Source organism: Hylobates moloch, unplaced genomic scaffold (genome assembly GCF_009828535.3).
Source record: "Hylobates moloch isolate HMO894 unplaced genomic scaffold, HMol_V3 SCAFFOLD_1, whole genome shotgun sequence".
Taxonomy (NCBI): domain Eukaryota; kingdom Metazoa; phylum Chordata; class Mammalia; order Primates; family Hylobatidae; genus Hylobates; species Hylobates moloch.
The window spans coordinates 2,749,005-2,773,424 of NW_026652276.1; the positions used below are offsets into that span (position 1 = coordinate 2,749,005).

A 24,420-nucleotide genomic window follows, 5' to 3' on the forward strand; every position below is an offset into this window, starting at 1 on the left:
CATGTCATATAACGTGGAATGATGCACGGCCACACGCCGGCACACCGGCATGTCATATAACGTGGAATGATGCACGGCCACACGCCGGCACACCGGAATGTCATTCAGCCATAAAGTGGAATGACACTGACAAGCTGCAGCACGGGAAAGCCTTGGAAGCAGGATGCCAGGCACAAGAGGCCGCATGTGGTATGATTTCATGCACATAAAACGTCCACAACAGACAGACCCACAGAGACAGGACACAGATTCGTGGGTGCCAGGCCCGGGATGCTGCAGGCAGACGGGGAGCATTGCCGGGGGAACAGCATCTCTTTTTAGGGATGGTGAAAATATTCCAAAATTAGACTATGGTGATGACTGCGCGGCTCTGTAAATATACTAAAAACAACAAATGATATCATTTAAAAGCGTGAATTGGATGGTGTGAATTACCTCCCAATAAAGCTGTTACAAGGAAGAAAGAGGATGAGTTGATGGGAGGGGAACGTCTGGGGTGATTTTCAGAAGGAAACGTTGAGAAACCTTTGGCAGATTTGGAGACAGACGGAATCGTTTCTCCATTTATTGTCTCCTGTGAAAGTGCCCCCCTCACTCCACCCCACTCCCCACCACCCCCGTTGCTTCCCTGGATTTCAGGACGTGTCCTGGGTTGTCCACCTGTCTGGAGGCTCAGGGTCTTTTGTGGTTTTCCTGAGGGTGAAAAGTGGGGTTAACTGGGGAGGAGGTAGACTTTCCTAGTGCACGGAGACAGGAGTTGGAAAGTGAAGTACCAGATCCCCAGCAAGTACAGAGGCAAAGCCGTGGGGAGAGAGCCCTCCACTGCCAACACTGCTGCCTCTTCCAGCAGCCCTGACGTCTTGATATGTTAGCCCCTGCTGCCTTCCTGGTCCAATTTCCTTCTCTCAAGCCCCACGGTTCCAGCCCAGAAGAGGAGTCAGCTCAGCCCTGGCAGTGGTCAAAGGTTTTGATTGCGTGGTGTCCAGTCCAGTGGAGCTGACTTGGGGAAGGCCCCTGGGAGATGGCAGCCGGCTGTGGCCCAAATCCATCCTAGTGTGTGAGCCATCATCGGGCTGCAGGCTCAGGATTGAGGAGACGGGCCCCTTGGGGCCTTGCTCCAGTCGCGTCAGACCAGATGCCCAGCACAGGCCACAGCCTGGCCCCTGCTGCCCACTGGGCACCACAAAATAGGGCTCACCACCCCCACCCCACATGCCCCTCCACCCCCAAGCCCTCATCACTGGACACCAGGGAACGCATCAGAAATGGGTGGGGCACCCAGCAAATCCCCTCATTGGGCCGGGAAAGGCACAGGCTGCGGGCGTGCCGGGCGTCTGCCACGCATCTTTACTCCCAGGTGTCAAAAGCACTTTCACATCTGTCTTCCTAATACCAACTTAGGTTTGTTAATTTTATTATGTCATTATCTGAGTGATGGGGTAGGAGGTTTGAGGAAGACAGGAAACACCTATTCACATGCCGTATACTCTTGAAGGATTTAGAAACCGGGTACTCTCACTGGAGTTTGTTCTCTGATTGATTTACGGGAGTGAATGACAGTTGATTGAAACGTTTAGACAGTGTTTTCCCGAGACGCCCAGAAAGACAAGGATCTTACCCAGGGCCGCCTAACACTGACGTCCCCGCCCTTCCTCTTGGAGGATGACGTCCCCAGGGACTTGTTCCCTGAGGGCATCTGCCCAGCTCTGGCAGCTGTGAGCCCTCCTGTCCCACTGCGCCGCTCCAGCCTCCATTGGGGTTGCAGCTGGGGCCAGCTTGGCCTGCCCCTCCTTCAGCCTGTACCTTAGAGGGCAGTTGCTTTGGAAACATCACTATGAATAAAAAAGAAAGAGGGGCGGCCCGTGCCTAGCCCTCGTGTTCCCCGCAGCCATATGTAGCCACTCTAGTTTTCCCGAGGCCCGCAGCCTGCAGAGCTGTCCCTTTTGGCTGAGAAAACTCCACCAGGTGGACAGGATCGACCCCGAGCTGGCTCTGCTCTCCTCTCCCCAGCCTGTGGTCAGGATGGTGGCAGATGTTTTCCAACTGCGTCAGCTTCTATTGCCTGTGCCTTGTATGCAGTGGTGTTTAATAATGGTTTGCTGCATGAAGGAACTTTCTGGAGAACGCACACCATCAGAGGACGAGTGGAGCTTGGAACTCTGCAGGTGAAACTGGCCCTCCGTGTTTGCTGGCCACGTCTGGACTTGGCCTCAGTCAGTCTGGTTTGCGAGCAGTGGGTGATGTGTGTCCAGGCGAAATACCTCTTTCTATTAAAAGAGGACGTCGGAAGGCGTCCTCCACCGCTAGAGCAAGAAGCCTTGCCGCTCAAGGTGGTTCTTCCAGTGGTTTCTGGATTCCACACAAGAACCTGCCTCCTGCAGAGCGGAGGGCCTCAGGTGTGTTTCCCTTTAACTTGACATCCTCAATTTTGAATATGAAAACTTGGACTCATATTTTGGGTGGTCTAATTATGAGTGTGTCTGATCGTTTTAAAATACTGGCAGTTTACCAGTTTGGTTTTGGCCCTGAACTCCAGCCTGACTTTTTAAAAATGTAATTATTCCAAATGTGGAGGTGCATTTGTTTTTCCCGAATTGATGAAAGGGGGCTCTCAGTGTCCCCAAGGCCTTCGGGCTGCACAGAGCTGCTTCAATTGTTTGCCTACGACGAGCTCGCCTCCCAAAGCCAGCTCTGCAGTGCGGCCCCAGCCCACAGCCCAGCCAGTGAGACTCAGAACTGAATGTCAAAGGAGAGAGAGAGAGAGAAGCAGGCTTTGTTTGCGGCCGTGGCCCAGGGAGGTGACCCACAGGCGTCTGCGTCAGTGCCGAGGCAAGGGGCCTGGCCTGCGTCACAGAGGGCTCTGACGTGGCGCCACTGCCAAAGTGACATCCTCCTTGGGCCCTGCCTGAGAGCCCTCGCCCGAGTCCCACGGTGCGGAGATGAGCCCTCCTCCAGGCCAAGGGGCGTTCGGCAGCGGGGGACACTTCAGAGGCTTCATCCTCGTGAAAGGGAGAAAAAAGACCTGGGAATGTTGTCACTAAAGGACACTAGAGATGTGGCCCCTGGCAGCACAGGCCATCTGCAGCCAGCCCGGAGAAGGGCCATCCAGGAGCCCTTGGAACAGTGGGGAGGTCTGGTGATGCACAGCACGGTAGACGCAGCTGCCGAAAGCCTCCAGCGGGCAGGTTGCAGTGGACTCGGGGCTCTTAAACAGCTCCCCAGGAAGAGAGGCTGACCCCTGCTACGACCCCCGCTACCTCCACCGCCATTCAAATGTGCATAAGGGAAGGACGTTCGAGATTTTCTTACAGAGTTCTTGAAGTTTTTCTTTAGGTTTGAAATTTAAAGCTGGGCATGGTGGCTCACACCTGTAATCCCAGCACTTTGGGAGGCCAAGGTGGGTGGATCACTTTGGCTCAAGAGTTCGAGACCAGCCTGGGCAACATGGTGAAATCCGGTCTCTACAAAAATTAGCCAGGCAAGGTGGTGCGTGCTTGTAGTCCCCAGCTACTCAGGAGGCTGAGGTGGGAGGGCTGCCTAATGCATGACTGCACTCCAGCCTGGGCAACAGAGCAAGACCCTGTCTCAAAAAAAAAAAGAAAGAAAGAAAGAAATTTAAAGAAAAGCATCAGAAGCAAAGTCCTGGAGCTTCTGTGTCCACTGAGTCCTCCCTGGGCCACCTCCTTTAAAAGGCAGACAGACAAACCCTTTTCCTCCATCAGCCTGGCTTCCTGGGAGTGGCCGTTTGCTGTAGCAACCCCTCCCCTCCACCCTCAGCTGCCTCGTCCTCACCCCACCCTAGAGAAGGGACCTGCCTCTGTGTCCCCTATGGGATTGCTGCCCTCCTTCACTTTTATCCACTTTAGAATGGCCCCTGGGCTGCTAAAGAAAGGCAGGCACGCCACTTCCAGTCATCGCTGGGATGGGGCAGCCCCACAGGGTCCCCTCCAAGGTCCTAGCCTTCCTCCCCTGCCCCTCCCCCTATTTCCCTTCCCCGCCCCCCCATTTCCCTCCCCCACCCTTCCTCCTTCTCCCCTTGCCCTTTCCTGGCATGGCACCCAACCTTCTGCTGGTCCTCTGGTCTCCTCTTCTTGTCTGTGTGTTTCTGTGCCTGTGTGTATTTGTGTATCTGTCTCTTCATGTGTATATGTGTCTGCATGTCTGTCTGTGGCTCTGTGTGTGTATGTCCGTGTGTGTGTCTCTGTGTGTGTGTGTGTCTGTGTGTGCCTCTGCGTGTATGTGTATCTGTGTGTGTGTATGTATCTGTATGTGAGCCTCTGTGGCCTCCCTGCCTCCCGACACCCTAGCACTGGTTCCCGAGGCCTCATCCCTGTTTCTTTGGCTCCCCAGCTCTGCATAGCACCTCTGTGCTCCCAGCTTTGACTTTGTTCCACCTGCTTACTGCTCCAGTCCTGATCTGTCTCCCAAATCCCAGACACGAATCTGCACTTTCTTGCTGGAATTCTCAGGGCCCCACCGGATGCTGGGATTCAGCCTCTCTGAGCTGCCCTCTACCCACCTCCCCGTCCCGGGTCCAGCACTTCCTCTGTGGTGGCCCTTCTCTGGCACTTGGCCAGGAGTCCTGGTGCCTCCTGGTGCTCCCTGCTCACTCTCCTGTCCACGAGTGGTCCCCACTGCCGCTGGACCCAGCCCCTGTGCCAGCCTCTGCCTGGCCCTGCTGCCCCTGTGCAGTCACTTCTCCGCAGGCATTCCCCTGCCCTCAAGCTGACTCATTAGCACCTTCCTGTGGCACAGGCAGGACAATGCACCCCTCGGAGAGACCCGCAGCCTCTCCTGCCCGTCCACTGATGAGCAAAGCCCACATTGTGAGGAGCCCTCTGAGGCCCTGAACACCTCCTCAGCCCTGAGCTCCCATCTCCGTGTCCTCAGCCCTTAGCTCTGGTCCCCACACCCTCAGCTCTGAGCTCCGGTCCCGGCGTCCTCAGCCCTGAGCTCTGTTCCCCTGAGCTCTAGTCCCTGAATCCTCAGCCCTCAGCTCCTGTCCTCGTGCCCTCAGCCCTGAGCTCCCATCCCTGCGTCTTCAGCCTGTGGTCTGAGCCCCTGTCTCCTCATCCTTAGCCTGTTGCTTTTCCTTCCACACCTGCAGCCTCCAGGACATTCTTGCTTCCTGAAGGCCTGTCCTGGCTGCTGCTCTCCCTCCTCCCGAATCCCTCCTGCTCATGATCCAGGGCATTGTCCTCAGCACTGTGTGCCCCCTTCTTAGGGAATTGTTCTGCTTTCAGATTCTTTGTTCTTTGCTCTCCCTCCAGTGCACCGAGTGATAAGGGCCCCACTCTGAATAAACCTTCCATACACCACTCAGTCAGTCACATCCCATTACCCATCAGACTGCGCCGGGCCCTGGGGGAGCTGCAGGAGCTGAGCACATGGGTGCCCTCTTGATGAGTGTCATGAAAGCCAAGACTTGGATGCCATCTTCGAGGTCCCCTGTGAAACTGTGCTGCTTCACCTGGTGTCCCTGCTGCACCTGGCGTCCCTGCTCGCAGCGACAGCGGTGCCACCAGGCTCCCTGTTCTCCCTGCCCCCACAGGGCCTCTCAGGCTCTCAGTGTGCAGGAAGAAGATAGGATTGAGAAATCACAAGCAGTCACAGACCTCAAAATCATCAAGCGAAACTAGTGTTGAAACACATGCTTTTTTTTGTCAACCGCTGAGAAACCTGTCGGAGCAAATGGGGACAATGTTGGCAGATTCCTTACTTGAACTTCTTTCTCCCCGGCTTTGCGAAAGTCTAACTGGAAACAGTCGCATGTATTGACAGCATCCGGCGTGATGATTTGATACTTGTGTGCGTTGTGAAATGATCACCACAAGGGACCTCATCCATGCCCCCGTGCCCTCACGGGGCTCTCATTGTGTCTGTGGTGAGGTCCGTGAATGTCGGGGCCACCAAACTGTGCATCAGGCCCCGGAACTTATTCCTCTCCCAACGGCACGCTCACCCGTGGACAGCACGTGCCTGTTCCCGCCGCGCGGCCACCCACCACTCCGCTCTCGTCCCTGCGAGTTTGGCTTTCTGAAGCTGAGTTCCTTACGTGCCACGCCGCCCACTGCTTCCCGCACTGCCGATGGCCGGCCCACCCCGACACCTGTGCTGCCTGCACCCTGGCTGGACCTGGCTCCCTTTCCCTGTGCCAGGTTGAAAGCTCTTCTGAAGAAAAGCTGCCTTCAGTTTAGAGATAAACAATGGATCCGTGTTTTCTTCACTCGGCTTTTACTGCCGTACTTTAAACTGCGCTTAGAAAGAAAGTTAAGGGTTGATCACATAAAACAAACCCCCCGCCCAGTCTGAAGTCTCTGATGTTCCACAGTGAGGCACAGCAGGGCTCTGGAGGCTGAAAACTTACCATGTTGTGTGTGTGAGTCTGCGTCTCAGCCCTGCTGCGCGGGGACCGGTATCTGACACGGCTGACCCCTGGGAGCAGGCGGACACTGTGTGCCCGCGAATCCGTCCCACGTAGTTCAGGATGCTGGAGAGGCCGCCTCGCATGAGTGTGGAGCAGCACACAGTGCTCTAAGGGTGCTGAAATTCAAGGGCCTGGGGGATTTCAGGTGTCAGGCTTCCTTGCACAGCTCAGTTTCCTTCTGGAAATAGTCGGATGTGGTGCCGAGATGCATCCTCCACGCATTGCAGCTCCTCTCTCTGCCAGGAACTCGGCCTGTCCCACCGTGCCTTGAATCTGCCCATCACACCGTTCACGGGGACAGATGAATCACGCGTCCGGAGAGACCCCTCCATTTGGGGCTTTGGGATTATGGGGCGTCCTTTCACAGTCTGCAGAGGAATGCAGCTCAGTCAGTGCCTTCTTTTGAGAAACTCCTTGTGCGCCCTTCCTAGTCTGACTCCAGACCCCCGCCTCCTCTCCTGAGCTTTTTTTGCCACTTCCCGCATCCCTCTCTCCCCGCTTATTCTCAACTCCAGCCTTTGCTCTGCTCACATTGATCCCTTTTCTGGCTCCCAGATGTGATGGGGCAGCTCCATTGCCCAAAACCAAAGAGTTTTCCTGGCCACCCTCTCTTGCCTCTCCATGTGCAGTCTGTCCCTGGGCCTAGAGCTGCTGCCTTTTTGGTGTCATGGAAACCTGTCCTTTCTCCTATGCCTTAGCCAGACGTGGGGCTGGCCTCACCCTTTCAACCTCTGGCCTGTCTGTTGCAGGGCATGCTTCTAGAACGTGCATCTGCTTGTCTTCAGCCCAGAGCACCCTTTCCACAGCCCCACCTCGTCTCCAGCACCCTGCAGCCCTGCTCTCTGGCCTTCCGTGCTACAGCCCTGCTGGCTTCTCACAGCTCCCAGAGAGCACTGAAGTCAGCCATACACCCTGTTCCACTTTGCCCCACTACCTGGACGCCCCTTGCATTTGCCCCATCCTTTTAGTGAATGTGCGATGAGCAATGCCTGTGCCACGCGGATGAGTCAGAAGTGGTCCCTAGCCTCCTGGGAACTGCAGACTGCAGGAAAGATGGGTACATGAATGGCAACCACAGGAAAGCCAGAGGACTGGGGTGGGGGCTGGAGGAGGGCACATTGCCCTATCAGGAAGATCAGCTGACCCTTCCTGGAAAAGGTGACATGCACGGGAGGCCACGGAGCCTCTCGGAGTGGCTGGAGACTGAGGAAGGAAGGGAAGCAGCGGGCTGGAGGCGAGTGTGGCATGAGGGATGCAGAGCCAGCAGCGGGGTGGGGAGCAGGGTGGCAGGGAGGCTGCAGCGGCGACATGGCCAGATGATGGAGGGGCTTTTTCAGCAGAGGCAGGATGGCGGAAGAGCACTTGGGGGCCATTCAGCAAGGTAGTGACCAAGTCCACTGGCCCATTTGAAAGTGTGCCCTCACTGCTACATGAAGAAGATTGCAGAGGGTTGACACTGCAGGTGGGGGCCTCCCAGGAGCCATGCTGTCATCCAGGCAGGAGAGGCCAGGTGGGGCCAAAGCAGGAAAGGCAGGAGGTCGAGGCTGGAGAGAAGCAGCACTGTCCAGAGGCGTTTCTCGTGAGCAATGCGTGGGCAGTTCTTGGCGGACGGAAATGGGAGTTCGGGGTGTGACTGGACAGCTGGCCAGAGAGAGGTCCCAATAGCCAAGAATGGGCCCTAGAGAAGGGAGAGGCTTGGAAGAAGCTGCCCTGCATTCGGCATTGGGCCTGCTATGCTGGGGCTCATGGGCACTCTAGGCTAAGCTGAGGCGTCTGACAGGCCATTAGATCTGGAGGTAAAGAGCGAGTTTGGGCTCAGCACCACCTTTGGGAGTCGCTGATACTTGAAATCCAGAATGGGGAAATGAGCCGAGGAGCAGGCCCAGGACAAACCAAGACAAAGGAGCAGGCGGGGAGCGGGAGAGGAGCACCTGCCACCTGTTCTGTGCTGAGAGGCCAGGGAGGGAGATCGAGAAGCGTCCGTGAGATCCAACAGGAAAAGAGGCCAGGGAGCATCTAGGGAGTCCCACGGGAGAGGATGCTGCAGTTCTTGGGGCCCCATAGCGGGGCAGGTCATGGAGCACCCGTGGAGTCCTGCAAGAAGGGAGGTCATGGTGTCCCTGAGATCCTGCAGGAGGGGAGGCCGTGGCATCCCCGGGATTCAGCAGGAGGGGAGCTCGTGGCACATCAGTGGAATCCCACAAGAAGGGAGATCACAGAGCATCCATGGTATCCCAGGAGGGAGGCCGTGGCATCCCTAGGATTCAGCAGGAAGGGAGGTCCTGGAGTGTTCCCAGGATCTGGCAGGAGGGAGGCCATGGCATGTTGGTGGGATTGGGCAGTGAGCATTGTGGACGTGGTTGTCCTCCGCTGAGTGGGTGGCGGGCTGTTTCTCTTAGCAGTTGTGGCTGTGAGGTCAGCATTGGCCTCTCCCTTCACACTCAGGCTCCTCTCTGCAGACTCGGTTGACACCTGCAGCTTCTTTTCTGTTTCTCAGTGCCTGACGCAGAAGAGGTGCTTAGTAAACCCCAAATGTTAGTCAGCCTCCTTCCCTGGGCCAGGTCACCTTGACCCCGGGCTGGGGTCCTACTGGACATTATTTTCTCAGGCACTCAGGCACCCAAGTGCCTGTTGTATGGGGAGATAAAGGCGCCTGCTGGCCTGTGGCAGGGCGATAAGGTGCCCTGAGTCCCTGATTGTCTGCCCCAGAAGGTGGGGTTTGCGGCATCCCTTCCCCTGTCAGATGAGCTCAGAGGCCCCGGCTCTCTGTGCTTCATGTATTACCTCTGCCTTGCAGATCATTCCCAAGCCAAGCGAGCCAGGCCGGCAGCCGGAGAGCCACCCGGAGGAGACGGAGGAGGAGCTCCGTGAGCACCAGGCTCTGCTGGACGAGCCCTACCTGGACCGGCTGCCAGGGCAGAAGGAGGCACACGCACCGGCCAGCGTGCAGGTGAAGCAGGAGCCCATTGAGAGCGACGACGAAGAGGCGGAGCCCCCGCGGGAGGTGGAGCCGGGCCAGCGCCAGCCCAGTGAGCAGGAGCTGCTCTTCAGACAGGTGACCGCAGGCGGGGAGGGCACCAGCAGGCACAGCCACCCTCGGTCCCCGGGCGGCATCTTCTGTGTGGCATTCACGGGGGCTGCAGGGCATCCTTGCGCTGTCGCTGTCCAGTGTCTCACCCGTCTTGTCCTGGCCAGTGAGGGAGGTTGATGGGGCTTCCGTTTTGTCCCAGCTGTTCCTAGGGATACGAGATGGTTGCCCCCTGCGGGTGGTTACGTAACTGCTTTCCAGCCATGCACAGGCCCCAGAGAATGGGTTTCCTTCCTGTCTGTAGGCTGTAAATGAACACAGAATCCACGTGTTAGTGAGATACAGCATGCTTTTTAAAGAAGTGAAGGAAATAGAGGTATTAATTGATCAAAAAGGCAGGCAGGGTCTGATCAGAAGTCAAGACCTTTTGTGGCCCGGAGGTGCTAATGAGCAGCCCTACAGATCCAGACAGACGGGCACGACTGTGGCTCCCAGAGCCAGTAAGGCTTCAGGGCACTGACACCCAGTAACCAAACTCACAGGAGACTGATGAAGAAGGCCAGTGAATGATTGGTTAATTTCCTTTGAAACATTAAACTTCTGAGTCAACAAATACCTAAGGCATTTGAGCAGCCAGCTGGAGCCCCATGTCTGCAGCCAGAGTGCCCTCAGGAAGGTGGGCTTCCTCCCTATAGGCAGGAAGCGAGCCCGAGGAACCACAGCTATAGGATTTGAGTCTATCCTCCAGCAGCAGAGCTGCTGCCTCGGCTACAGGAGCCACTGGCCTGTTGCCTCCCTTCTCTCTGGACTCCATGCCGGCCGTGCCATTGAGCACCTCCCCAGGTTCCTGACTGCCAGCTGTGTGGCCAGACGCTGCATCTCCACCCCTGGCAGCACCTTGGAAGCCAGGAGCAGGACACCCTGCAGTAAACTGTTCCCCTTAATTCTCAGCTGCAGTTCTTAAATGCTTGCCACTGAATGAATCAGTGTGAGGCCTTGTACCTGGAGCACCTAGACCCAAGCCTGCCACACATGGGATCAGCTCTCAGTGGTATCCACAGGCTTCTGGGTCAGGAGCCCTTCTCCACCGAGCTTCCCCTGGCAGCTGGCATTGGGTGCTATTTCTCCTTCTTGTTCAGAGGGCAGCCTGTCTCTAATTTCTGGGCCTTCTTAATTAGCACCCCAGGCACTAAACACTACAAAGCCCAGCAGAACTAACGCTTGGCAAAGACAGAGAGAGAAAGCCCCGGACCTCTCTGGCACACCCACGGTGCTTCGTGACGAACACTCGTCCACAGGCCCTGTCTGACAGGCCCAGGGTGGGGGCCTCTTCTGTGGTCGGGCCTTGAAAGTTGATGAAGGTCTGAAATTCAGTGTGCTATTATTATGCTGATAAGAAATGGGAAACTATTTACATTAATAATTTTTAGGGCTAGTTTCTCATAGATCAGCGTTTACTTTGAGAAACAGAGGCTTGTTATATTCCAAGCGTGAGACGATTATTAGAAACACTTATTTTCTGTTCTCTCTGGAGGGTAATAGGCAGAACTTCTTATCAGGGAAACGTCATAGTACACAGAGCAATTTGCCGAGGTAAACATAAGGCGGGGCACCTCCAGCCGGCGTCCAGGAGGATTGCTTATTAACCGCTTAACCGTGTGGGGCCCACGGTGATCCCAGCTGAATTTGGTCAGCAGCAAACTTGGGGCCTGTGGGTGCTGGCTCCTGCTCCGGCTCTTGCTCCAGCTCCTCCCACTGTCTCGGGGCTCCCGTCTTCTCTGCTCCCTCCTGGCTCTGACTCCTTTTTTTTTTTTTTTTTTTTTTTTTTTTTTTTTTTTTTTTTTTTTTGTGAGACAGAGTCTCACTCTGTTGCCCAGGCTAGAGTGCAGTGGCGCCATCTCAGCTCCTGCACTACAACTACAGCCTCCGCCTCCTGGGCTCAAGCAATTATTCTGCCTCAGCCTCCCGAGTAGCTGGGATTACAGGCACCCACCATCAAGCCCGGCTAATTTTTTTTTTTTTTTTTTGTAGAGAGGGGTTTCACCATTTTGGCCAGGCTGGTCTTTAACTCCTTACCTCAGGTGATCCACCCGCCTCAGCCTCCCCAAGTGCTGGGATTGCAGGCATGAGCTACCGCGCCCGGCCTGATTCCTAAAGGCAGGACAGATCGGAGCCTGGCCGGGCAGCTCTGGCTTCCCCCATGCTGGTGGCACAGGGCTGGGCTCTGTCTCTCATACAAGAGCTAGGATGTAGGCACCTGGTTTTCCACATCCACGGGATCTGTGTATCAAAACTGAGACAGGATTGGCGCAGAGCTCCTGGCAAGGAGGCGCCCGGCTGTCTTCGTGCCTCGGCCTGGGTGGCAGTTGCTGTGCTCTCCCTCAGCTGCTGTCTGGGGAGAGGCTTGGCAGCCGTGACCTCATCTCTGCCCTGCTCCCTCCACTCCACTCTGCCTCGTATAGGGGTTTGCACCTCAGCCTGTTCCCAGAATCCCTCGGGGTGTCCCAGGTCCCTGGCTGAGTGCCCCCCACCCCTACACAGAGCCCAGCCCAGCTCCATCTCATCGGAGAGGCACATCCCCACCAGCAGGCCTGCTCCAGGCCCCAGAGGTCCTGGGTGCCTGGAAGCTGATGGGCTGTTGCTGCTTTTAGCCTGCATGAGGGTGTGTGGGGTATGAGACCAGGGAGGGGAGCGGCTGCAGATGAAGCCGAGTTGGCTCTTCCAAGTCTGAGAGCCGATGGTGCTTTCTCACCCAAGTTTGGCATGCAGATTCAGTGCTGTGGTCAGAACTAAGACCCACAAACCCAACAAGGGGCTCGGGCTTCGTGCCCACTCACCGTGTGTGTGTGGTGCAGCAGAGTGGACGCTCTGGTCCCCGCATCTGCATGGCCTTCGCATATCCCCTGGTGAAACCAGCGAGGGCCAGGCTGCTGCCCCAGCAAAACCGTCTCTCCACACCTGCCGGGCCCCACTCCCCTGCACCTGGTCCAGGCTGCTCCTGGCTCAGCACCTCCTCAGAGAAGCCCTCCGTGATACCCCATATTGGGCCAGGCCTCCCTGGGACCCCCTGACTCAGCCTGTGTTACCCTGTTAATGAAGCCCATTAATTAAGTTAATGAAGCAGGATCCCACGTGGACAGCCTGCCTTCCCTAGAGAGACCGTCCTGGGAGGCAGAGCCCATGCTGGCCTCGTTCTCGGCTCTGGGCCCACTCGGGCTTCAGGGCACTCACAGGGAAGGCCTCTCCACGCAGCCGGCCTCCCAGCATCCTTGTGGCCCATGTATGGCCTGCGCGTGGACGGGAGACTTGCAAGAGAAGGCACCCCCTAGCCCTGCAGCCCAGGGGCGGCAGACATCCGCAGCCGCCAACAGGGCCGTTTCTTCCCCGCAGCAAGCCCTCCTGCTGGAGCAGCAGCGGATCCACCAGCTGAGGAACTACCAGGCATCCATGGAGGCCGCCGGCATCCCCGTGTCCTTCGGCGGCCACAGGCCTCTATCCCGGGCGCAGTCCTCACCCGCGTCTGCCACCTTCCCCGTGTCTGTGCAGGAACCCCCCACAAAGCCGAGGTTCACGACAGGTAACACATGGCCTTGGTGCAGCCTGAGGGTGCGACGGGGGCCACAGTGGGCATGGAGCGAGGGGCTATTCCAGGCCCAGCTCTGCAGAGGCTGAGGGGCTGGGCGGGCACGAGGGCCATGCTGGATGGTGGGGACCACACAGGCCTGTCACAGAGGCCCTCTCCCCGCCCTACAGCCCACATCTTCAGTTCTGTTATTCTAGGGGCCCGTCACGGGCTCACTTGCCCACCTTCCCTGTCCCAGAGACCCATGGTCTCCTCCGAGAGCAGCCCACAGCTTGTGCCCGTGGGGCCGTGAGAGCCTACAGCTTCTGGTCTGGCTCAGGAATCACGAGCCCACGCTTCTCCACTTACTTCCTCACACTTTGCCCACGTCCACGGCGTTGACTCTGAGGCTCTAGTGACAGGCTGTGAATGGCTGTGGGGGGCAGGGCTGTGACTACACGAGAGCAGAGCCCGGGACCCCTGGGACACGCTGTGGGAGCCACACATCCTCTGTCTGTGCCATCCCTCATACCAGCCTCACCCTGGGGAGGCGATCTGCCAGCAGGGGTCCTTGGTTTTCCCTGCACCGTACCTCACAAGAAGTCAGGAGGCCAGCGAGGCATCCACCATCCACCACGGGTGAGGAGGCAGGAGGGGCTGGGCCCTGGACTTGTCTGCCTGGAGGTAGCCAGAGCCGGGGAGGAGACTGCTGTCCTGGGCCGCCCCACCGCCCAGCCACCCCTGCAGGGGAGGGGAGGGGAGGGAAGGAGGGCTGGCTTCTGGCAGGGCTTGCCTCTGAGACAAGCAGGGAGGCAAGAGAGCTCTTCATACTGTTGTGATCTAATATTTCTTGTTAATGACGCACTAAGAAAAAAGTTCTGTAAATACAGCAGGGCTTCGGTTCAGATGATTCTCATCACGTGGCTTAGTGTTCTGCAGTCTGCAAGGTTCTCACAGGCCTTATGAAGGATGCTATTCATATTCAGAGACAGATTTCTGTAGTAGGAATCCAGCAAGTAAAATGCTGCTTCTCAGAAAGAAAAGCAGAAAGAAAACTGTGGAAGGTCACAGAAGCAGCCAGATGACCCACTCCACAAGTCCTGGGCAGCTGACTGCAATAAGTGTGTTCTTGAAAGAATGCAGCTCAGACAAGGGAGACCCCAGTCACCGCCACCAAGGCGGGAATTCTCCCACCAAGCTGGCCCACCATGGCTGGTCCCAGGAGACTTGCAGGGAGTCCCACTTTGTTGGTGTCCTTTCTTAGTTTGTCTTTATTACTTTTTAAACAAATTTATAAAACAGTACATGTTCATTGTAAAGAAACAAACATGATAGAAACCCACAGGAAATGCAGTTTGCCCGTAATCCCACTCCCCAGTGGTGGCAGGTTGTTAGTATTTGGTTTAAACCTTCCAGATCTATTTCTGTGCATAGCCAGATGGACAGATAGACACAAACATAATTTGTTTCACAGAGACGGGACTCTGTTGTGTCTGATGCTTTCTGTTAGTACCTCACACTCTCAGCCATCTTCCCATGTCCGTGCACAGCGACGCAGCGCGTTCTCCTGGCTGGCTCTGCCACCCTCAGCTGTGTGGGCTTTGCCGCTTCTCCATCTCTCTACGCTCCAGCTTTTCTGTCTATAAAGGCAGTGAAGCGGGTGTCAGCCTCATAAGTTCCAGCCGTGTGCTTAGTAAATATTAGCCCACGTGACCTTATCGTGATGATTCCACTGTAGGGGCAGTCCCCATTCCTCGTATCCGTGAGCAACTGGTTGTTTCTGCACAAACACTTACGTATTTCACAGGGCAGTGTCCGTCATTGCCTATGTGTCTGTGTTGCCATTACAAACTCCCAAGCATACCCATGCCCACACCCAGTGTACTGATTGTGAATCCTAGATTCATTGACTCCTGTAAGCCTGCACCTACCCTGATGCTCTTTTTTTTTACCAGAAGTCCCATCCCCCAGCACTGTTTTGCAAGTACCCCCAGAATTCCTCAAGTGCAGGAGACTGACTCCTGTTATCCGGACTCACAAGAGGCTGAGCCAGGAAGTATGGGAACTAATATGCACCAAGTGTATCCTGTAGCTGGACCCTGCAAACACTGGACCACCTTGAATCTCAGCTCCCCTTGGCTGGGGATGCTGCCTGTGTTCCCAGTAACAGGAACACAAGTGGGGAGGGCTTCATCCTGGGCCAGCACACTGAAGCGGTAGAGCAGGGCTGTCTGGGCAACTTGCCCAGGCTCTTCACCGTGCGCCCCGCCCTTATCAGCCTGGATGAACCCACATTAGCACGGGTGCCCCTGGCCAGTGACCTGCCTGCGGAAGGCATCCGTTCACCCAGCCTGGCCTTCCCTTTGTTGAGTCCTGGAAGACCAGGTGTGTGCGGCGCAGACATGTCCCGGCAGAGCCTCGGGGCAGCCCTCCTGCCAGGTGTCACCAGGGGCCAAGGCCTGGTGAAAAGGGGCCGGGGCAGAGCTGTGCCCTGGAGGGCCACCTGGCCTTCCCTCGCATCTCTAGCCTCTGCAGACAGGCCAGATACTCTCCCCTTCACAGCGGTCCCACGTATGCTGACTGAGACAGGGTGGCATCCAACACAGGTTCAGGCACATCGGCTTTCCTACTAGGGAGCCCTGGGCTGCCAGCCCAGTTGGTTCTGGGGCCCCCACCAGGAGCCTCTTCTGTGGCTGCCGCACCCTGGAGGCCCGTCCGTGCTGAGCTCAGTGCTGTGGTGAGCACTTGGCTGGCCTCTGTTCACAGTCAGAGGTTAAGTAGACCTGTGTGCACGGGTTGTGCGTGTGTTTTCTAGCACATGTGTTCCAGTTGCTCTGGAAGTTTCTAAAGGCAGAGCCTGAATCTGGTGTTTCTTTGGGATCTCAAGTACCTTGGACAGTTCTCCGCCCAACAGAACTGGAGTTACTCTTGGTCCAGGACCAGGTAGACTTTGAGGGTAGGGGGCTAGAGTCGCCTCCTTCTAGAAGTCAGCACCGTCCTCCCCAGCACAGGTCCTACACAGAGCTCACCCCTGCAAGGTCCAGCCACCCAGGGCAGGCCTCCTCGTCATTGTTTTCTCCTCAGCCTGCTGCAGCAGGGCAGCTGCGCAAGTCCCTGCCCGGGTCCTGGGGTGCTACTGTAAGCATGAGTGACAGGCAGGCCCTCCCGCCCGCCTGGCCTCTGCATTTGTCCACGTTCTGTGGGCCTGGCCAGTCAAGGGGTCTTGGCAAACATGGTATTTTTCTAAAGAACCGTCCCAGCTTCCGTCTCCTTCTAGGGAAGTGGTGGTTCTGCCACTGCCCAGGGGCAGCCTGCTAGTGGGTGGTCGGCTTGCCCCTGGATGTGCGCTGATCTTGGCCCCTCTGCCCCGCCCCAGGCCTTGTGTATGACACGCTGATGCTGAAGCACCAGTGCACCTGTGGGAGCAGCAGCAGCCACCCCGAGCACGCCGGGAGGATCCAGAGCATCTGGTCCCGCCTGCAGGAGACGGGCCTCCGGGGCAAATGCGAGGTAACACCAGCCGGGGCAGGTGGGCAGCTGCGGCTTTGGACACCACTAGAGGGGACCCTCGTCGGCCCGTGTGATTCAGGGTGTTGGTTTTGCAGGTGGTTCTTTGGGCTTACAGACCCGGGGGAGGGGTCATGAGCATCTTCACTGTCTGCATCTCCGGCGGGCAGCCATTTGCTGAGAAGCCCAGGGCTGTCTCCCTGGAGTCCTGTGCCCTCCCTGCTGGAAGCTGCTGCCTCTGTCTGTGCCCTTTCCTGACGTTTCGCTCCCACCTCCCACCTAGCAGGCTCTTCCCAAGGTCCAGGGCTGTTGCTCTCTGCCTCCGGGTCACTTCCCCAAGGAAGCCAGTTCCCACCACACTCCCCCAGGGCTGCCAGGAAGGAGCCACGGGGAGATCCGATTATATCTCAGATCAGGCCTGTTGGCTTCTTGTTAAAATAATTTTCTCTTTTTTTAAGATTTCAAAAAGCTTCTTCGAGACCATAGGGAGACCTCAGGCCCTTGGGGCCCTCCTCAGAGTTAAGGTGCTGGCGAGGCAGTGGGTCGGGAAGGGAATGGAGCTGCAGGCAGGGCCCTGGCCTGGTTTGAATTCAGCTCCCTTATGTGGCTGAGTCACACGAGGCGGCTTCAGGGACGCTGCAGCTTTGGCTGCACCTCAGTTTCCCTGGCTGCCTGGCGATGGCAGCGGCCTCACTTGTTCTCATACAAGGGGGGCCCAGCCCCGCCTCCTGATAGGAACCAGAGCCCTGCCCCGAACCTGGCTGCAGCGGACTCCCAGGCCCAAGGAGGCAAGAAGGATCAGTCGGTTAACACTTGAGGACAGGACGGGGGCCGCACTTCGGTGAGGCTGTCCCAGCTGGTGCTCTTCACCCTGGAGGCAGCTGTCACAGGGGATCTTGAGCTCTCAACAGGGACAAGGGTGTGGCCAGGCCCTGCTGATCGTGCAATCTGGGAGCTGGTGACCTTGGACAAATTTCCATTTCTTTGTAGAGAGGGGCTGGCAACACTGCAGGGTCGCACAAGGCCCCACGGATGCCAGGACCCACCATTAGGGACCTGCTGTGTCCACTCCCCACACCAGGAATCCCGCCACCCTACAGATAGCTCACAGGGTGGACAGGAACATCTGCACCCACCCCTCCAACAGTCCTGGGCACCCAACAGCCCGGGGCCCGAGTGGCCGTGGCAGAGATGAGTGAGCACGTGGAGCTGGAGTGGCGTGGCGTGGCCTTGCTACGTGGGCACGGAGGGCCTCTGGTCTCCTGGCTTAGTTTCTGCAGGATGCCGCCCTGCAGGTTGGCCTGCCCCTCCTTTGGAAGCTGGGATATTTGGGAACTTAAGTCAATCTGTGCTTCATATTACCCCCGTTTCCTTTACCAGTTTTATTGGTGATACATAATTTTCAGGGGGGAATTCTCTAAAAGTCAGACCCAGGACCCTCTCCTGCAGTGCCCTCTGGGAGGAGGGAGGAGGGAGGCGGGGAGGAGCCACCGTAGAGGCTCTTGGCACCTGCTTCAGGGATCTGGTCGGGACGGCTGTGCCACTGGAGGGCAGCATTGCCCAGCGGACACTGGCTGCGGGAAACTCCTTCTTCCCCACGTCCGTTCCCTCCACAGGACCAGACAGCCGTCCTGCTGCCCCTTCCGGGGACTGCCCAAGGCCTCCTGAGGCTTCCAGAGCTCCATGACCTGCTTCCTTGTCCCTCCCCTACGTGTGCCCCCACCCTCAGGGAGTGTCCGCTGAGGCCAGGGGATTGGGACAGGGCCTCTCAGCCAGAAAAGCAAAGCAAATGCAAGCAAGGGAGGGAGGAGTGAGAAAGCAAAGACCCTGGAAGAAACAGTCCGCTCCTCCGCCCGCCCTCGGCTCCTCTGCCTGTCCTCAGCACCATGGGTGAAGGTGCCAGCCTCGACTGAGCCAAGGGCTGGCAGAGGGTCCCCAGGTGTTGGGGCTGTGGGACAAAACCTGAACCTGGCAGGATCTCAGGGTGAGGAGAGCTGGAGAAAGACAGGTGGCTGGAAGACAGCCACAGAGGCGGTGGAGGCCATGCTCCCTGGACAGTAGTGCCTTGTTCCCACACGTGGGGCAGCTCTCCAGTGCGGGTGCCCCTTCAGGTTCAGAGTAAGCGATGTGCTAACTCAGCCCAGAGGGACGTGACGTCACCCACCAGGCTTTCAGTGCCAGCTTGCCAGGGGTCACTGGCCTCCTGAGATGGCTGAGCAGAGGGGCCATGGGTACGGGGCACAGTTCGTTAGAGTGGGTACCTGATAGGAGAAGATGGCGTGGATGGGGTTGTGACTTCCCCAGTCCACAGACCACATGGAGGCCACCGCAAGACTGAAGCCCAGGCCTGAGGGCATGACCTCACAGTGAGCACCTCTTCTCTGGGTAGACGACTGCCTGGGGCCTGGGGGGCGAGGCCCTGCCGTCACACTGCCGTGTTGGCTTCGCGTGGTGAGGAAGGATGAGAGTGGGCTGGGAGATCTTTTCTGCGAGCTTGGGACCCTGTCGATGCTGGCAGGCTGGCCTAGCAAGACGCCCCCGGTCCAGCTGTCTCGCTCCCCGCCTTACTCCAGAGCAGGCCTTGGGAAGCTGCCTCACACATTCAGAGCAGTCGGAGGTCCTCGTATAGCCACGTGTGTGTGCGGGCCCCGCCCTCCTGCAGAGGCCTCCTGGGAGCCAGAGCAGCTCCTGGCCAATTCGCGTGCCCAGCTTGGTTTGTCCTGCCTCCAGGCACGGTGTCCAGGAAGGAGAGGAGAAGGGGGTGGGCTGGAAGTCAGATGCCGCAGAGACCAGGGCCACGACCGGGGTTTGCATCCTGCCCCAAGCCTGTGTTTGCTATAAGGAGCAAAGATGCCTTCTGTCTTATCCTAGGAATTAAAGGGAGACAGAAATAATGAGGTCAGCCTCCCAAGAAAGCGGGAAGGGGCCATCATCACCACCGCTCCCAGAGTGGCTCTGGAAAAGCCTCTCAGGTGCTCGTTCTGAGCCATCACAGTATTGCATCCTGCAGCCCTACCTGTTGCGGTGTCGCACGCCTGCAGCCCAAGCCGTTGCGGTGTCGCAGAGCTTTTGGGGCTTTGATCCTGTGTCTTTTCTCTGTCCACTTCATGTGTTTGTAAGGAGAGGGCTTTTCTACTTTTCTTCTTTGCCTTATTCTAACATCAACTTTGTGAATTTAATTTGTGGTCTAACGTCAAGTCTTCTCTTGCTGCAATTCAAGTTCTTATCCAGTGGGTCACTTTTGAGTGGGGAGGACACACATGGCTGCCCTGCCGTTCTTTCACCTGAAGTCCACACTGCATGACCTGCCTCTTAGCACCACAGGGCACAGCCTGTGGTGCCCTACAAGGGCCTTCCCAAGCATGGGCTGCCCAGGCCCATCTGTCCAGAGGGAACTTGGCCCTGGCCACAGCTGCCTGTGCCTGTGCACACATGTGGGCTTCCGGAAATCATTAGAAATGAGAAGCTCTGGCCGGGTGCGGTGGCTCACTCCTGTTATACCAGGAATTTGGGAGGCCGTGGCGGGCAGATCACCGAGGTCAGGAGTTCAGGACCAGCCTGGTCAACATGATGAAACTCCATGTCTGATAAAAATACAAAAATTAGCCAGGCGTGGTGATGGGCACCTGTAATCCCAGCTACTCGGGAGGCTGAGGCAGGAGGATCGCTTGAACCCAGGAGATGGAGGTTGTAGTAAGCCAAGATTGCGCCGTTGCACTCCAGCCTGGGCAACAAGAGTGAAACTCCATCTCAAAAAAAAATAAATAAAATAAATTAGAAGCCCCCGCAGCTGCCCAGGGCCCCGACTGCACCCTGACCCCTACCCAGGGAGTACGTCCCTCCTGCCTGGTTTTCCAGGGACACTTGGCTTATGTCCCCAAAGTAGAAGCAGCGCTAGGTTGTGGATGGGACCATAGAGTCGTTTTTTACCGTTGGAAGCCGTGCCACATCTTTTCTTTGTTAAACAAGTGACCTTCATAGAGAAAGCCCGGTTTTGTGGAATTGTTGTTCACGAGAAGGGAACCCGCAGAGCAGCCTCCCCTGCCCAGCGCACCTGCCCTCTGGAGGTCCCTCCCCTGTGGGCAGGGACTGAGTTCTTGGCTCCACCCCTTGTTTCTCTGCCCTGCATGGACAGGACCCCCAGGTGCAATGCGTCCTGCAGGAAGGCTGTGTGCTACGGCTCCTGGTGGCCTGAGAGGAGCCCCAGGTGCTGGACTGGCGTAGAAAGCCCCCGAGCTTCGCCCACCACAAGTCTCACGTACAGCGTGGACACAGGCCTGCAGGAGCTCAGTGGATGCTGGGGCAGGGCTGCGGTCAGGAGGGAGAGAGCAGATCCTGCTCCGGTCTGAGAGAAGCAGGTGACAGCCACAACCGGGGCCACCTGAGTGGCGTCTGACGCATCCTGTGGTGGCCTAACCCTCTGAGAGCCATTTCCATGTGAAATGTTAACTCGAATCTCATGTCCAAAGCCATCGTCCCCTTTGAAAGGCTAAATAAATGTAGCTCAACTGAAGAACACTAATTTCCCTGTGAATTTCTAGAGAAAATCTGAATTAGCCCAGGGATCTCGATCTGAGGAATTTCCAAACCACAGAGAGACGCAGCCGGATGCCAGCTAGCCATCCAGGGCAGATGCCAGACCATGGCGGCTGTGGCCCCAGGCGGTCCAAGGAAGCCTGCTTCATCCTGGGGCTCAGAGACTCCGGGAGCGCGGCTGGGGTTTCCCTTGAATGTGAGGGAAGCGCAGCAGCTCACCTCTATTTTAAGACCAGACCCTGGCAGTTGGAAAGTAAAGTAATAATTTGATGCCAAGTCATTTGTGCGACAGTGAAGGGTAATGCATTGAAGGCTGGAATTATCTTTTAAAATGTTTTTTCAAAGCTATAATTAAGTGTAAGCCCTCTAAAATATTTCTTAAATATTTTAAAATATCATGTTGGGTGATGTTGCTGCTTCTTTTGCAGTAACCAAATAACGTGCTTGTTTTTGTATCAAACTAAGTTTCCTTTTGGGCAGTGGTTTCAGCTGGAGTTTCTGTCTGTGGAGCTGAAGCAGCAGCTTCTGCAGAACGTGTGAGTGTCCTCTCGCCTGTCCCCACAGTGCATCCGCGGACGCAAGGCCACCCTGGAGGAGCTGCAGACGGTGCACTCGGAAGCCCACACCCTCCTGTACGGCACGAACCCCCTCAACCGGCAGAAACTGGACAGTAAGAAACTTCTAGGTATTTCAGGACCTTCCTTTCCTCCCATATTGGGTTTGAAGTCCCCGAGGTTGTGTTTCCAGCTCTCAGCCCCTTGTGTGTGGGGCGCCTGTGGGTGTCACCTGCCAGGTTATAAGGTAAAGGGCCTGAAAGGGAACCTTTCACCCTCTGTTCACAAGCCACTGGTTGTTGATGAACGTGCCAGGTAGCAGGTGTGTTTGTGTAAAAACTGGGCTGAGAACCGTTGGTTTAGAAGCATCTTGAATCACAGAGTTTAGGTTTGAGAAGCTGATTAGGAACCCAGCCAGCGTGCTGCCCGCCTTGCCCTGCAGGGAGCCTGCAGTTGTGTTCTGAGCTCCACTTTAAGGCCCATCAGAGCAAGACCAAGAGGAGGCCTAGGGAGTGTCCACCGCTTAAGGGTGAAAGGCTGCTGGTGTCTTGGCTCTGACTGAAAGCACCTGCACAGGTGGTGGAGGGGAATTTTGGCCTCATGGAGAGAACTTTCTAATGGGCATCCTCTGCCTGGGGAGCTGGTGAGAGGCTTTCCACAGGGATCTTCAGCAGAGGCAGGTGAACTCCCACCCAGCTCTATGGGACTCCCAGTGTTCCCAGGCACAGAACCCAGACCTGGGGCTGGGGGCTTCCAGGGCACAGAACCCAGACCCGGGGCTGGGGGTGTCCAGGGCACAGAACCCAGACCTGGGGCTGGGGGTTCCAGGGCACAGAACGTGGACCCGGGGCCGGGACGTCCAGGGCACAGAACCCAGACCCGGGGCCAGGAGTGTCCAGGGCACAGAACCCAGACCCGGGGCCGGGAGTGTCCAGGGCACAGAACCCAGACCCGGGGCTGGAGGTGTCCAGGGCACAGAACACAGACCCGGGGCCGGGAGTGTCCAGGGCACAGAACCCAGACCCGGGGCCGGAGGTGTCCAGGGCACAGAACACAGACCCGGGGCCGGGAGTGTCCAGGGCACAGAACCCAGACCCGGGGCCGGAGGTGTCCAGGGCACAGAACACAGACCCAGGGCAGGAGGCTCCCAGGGCACAGAAACCAGACCTGGGGCCGGGGGCTTCCAGGACACAGAACCCGGGCCTGGGGATGGGGACTCCCAGGGCTCCCTTTGTTCCTCGATAATGTCTTTCCCTGCCTCCCAGCCACCCTGAACCAGGAAAGTCACTGCCCACTGGTTTTCTTCCCCATCTTCCATGCCTTTGCCCTGGGAAGAGCATATTGGCTCTTCCCTGAGCAGGACCCTAGGAAGGCAGAGAGAGAGAACTAGGAACCATGAACGCAGGGGTTGCAGGGGCAAGGAGAGGGTGGGCTGTGCCTGACTCATTGACTGCGTTTGGCGGGGCACACGTTGCAGGAGGTGTCCTCCGTGCCAAGCCTGTGCCTGGCAGACTCAGCCTCACCGAGACCTGCACGCCTAGTCCTTCACGCGTTCACTCGCTCGCTCGTGCCTTCATCCACTCGCCGAGGGCACCTTCCATACTGGATGCCCTGTAGGTACCAACGGGGTCACAGACCATGGAGCCAGTGGGGCCATGAGGACACGCATGGGCTCTGGCCTGGGGTGGCAGTCACGCTGCTTCCGGAGTCCCCCCTGCCCTGTGGTATGGAGGCTTCTAAAAGGACAGAAGCCTCAAGTTTGGGGAAAGTGAGAAAGGAGTGAATAGCAGTAGGAAGCAGGTGGGCCAGGATGTGGCTGAGCGGGTTCATGAGGTGGATCCTGCGCTAGTGCCGGGGACAAGGGCCACCGACCCACCCCACAGACCCTGACAGCTCAGGCTCAGCAACTGCAGAGACCATGGACTCAGTGAGGCACTCAGTCAAGGGCCTGGGCCAAAGCTGGTGGAAGGGCCTCTGGGCCCCAACTCCCTACACAGCTGCTTCACCTGCTGCTGCTCTAGAAGGGGTACAGCACCCTTCCACCGTCCCTCTGGAAGGGACGGTGGAAGACAGGGGCTTCCTGGACTGCAGACGGCTGCTCTAGATGAGGGCGTGGATGCCAAGCCCCCTACCCCTCCCCACTGGGCTGCCAGCATGCTGACCTATACCCTCCAAGCAAAAGACAGGAGACCCCTCTGTGGATTTGACCAGCCCCAAAGAAGCTGACATCAGGGGTTCCCAACAAATAGCCCCTGAGATCCCTTATATTGGCGCTCATGGCTAATCACCCCATGTGTGCCCAGAGCTTCCACCCAGCCGTTGGCATTTCCCCCTTAGGAGTGGACAACCAAGTAGGACCCAGGGCCCAAGGAACGACTCGGTAGGGACCTGGAGCTGGAGCCACACAGGGGAAGGGAGCTGCGGGCAGACAGTGCGGGGCGCTAACCCAGCTGCCGCTAGCACCCTCAGAGAGGATCCTGCATCCATGTAACATGGACAAGTTCAGTGGAAAAGGGGAAAGCACAGAACGTTCAGAGAAGACAAAAATTAAACACCTGACTACAGAAAAAGAAAATCCTCAGACTGGAAGATGTGGTGATGTCATCTCCCAGAAACCGGAGCAAAACGTGACAGCACTGGGAAACTGGGAAGTGAGATGATGGAGAAGAAGGCCAAAGCTCACTCCAGTGTGCGGGGTCCAAACAGCAGGAGTTCCCAGGGAAGGCAGAGGTGAGGAGGAGGTGTCTGTGGAATTCAGAAGGCCCCAGGCCAAAGGCAGAGTCTCTGGGCTGCAGGGACCCACCAG

The 24,420-nt window shown here is 57.3% G+C and overlaps 1 protein-coding gene across 7 annotated transcripts in view; it reads left to right on the plus strand.

The window, feature by feature from the left end:
• HDAC4 (histone deacetylase 4) overlaps positions 1-24,420 on the plus strand; it is a 354,088-nt gene that overhangs the window by 278,504 nt on the left and 51,164 nt on the right. For 5 of the 7 annotated variants that reach the window (XM_032762194.2, XM_032762230.2, XM_032762216.2 and 2 more), the window contains 4 exons: positions 9,225-9,482; positions 12,846-13,032; positions 16,394-16,527; positions 21,625-21,745. In XM_032762194.2, coding sequence (XP_032618085.1) covers positions 9,225-9,482; positions 12,846-13,032; positions 16,394-16,527; positions 21,625-21,745 — 700 coding nt within the window. The remainder of the gene's footprint in view (positions 1-9,224; positions 9,483-12,845; positions 13,033-16,393; positions 16,528-21,624; positions 21,746-24,420) is intronic. The other 2 variants (XM_032762240.2, XM_058436785.1) reach the window with 1 other exon arrangement.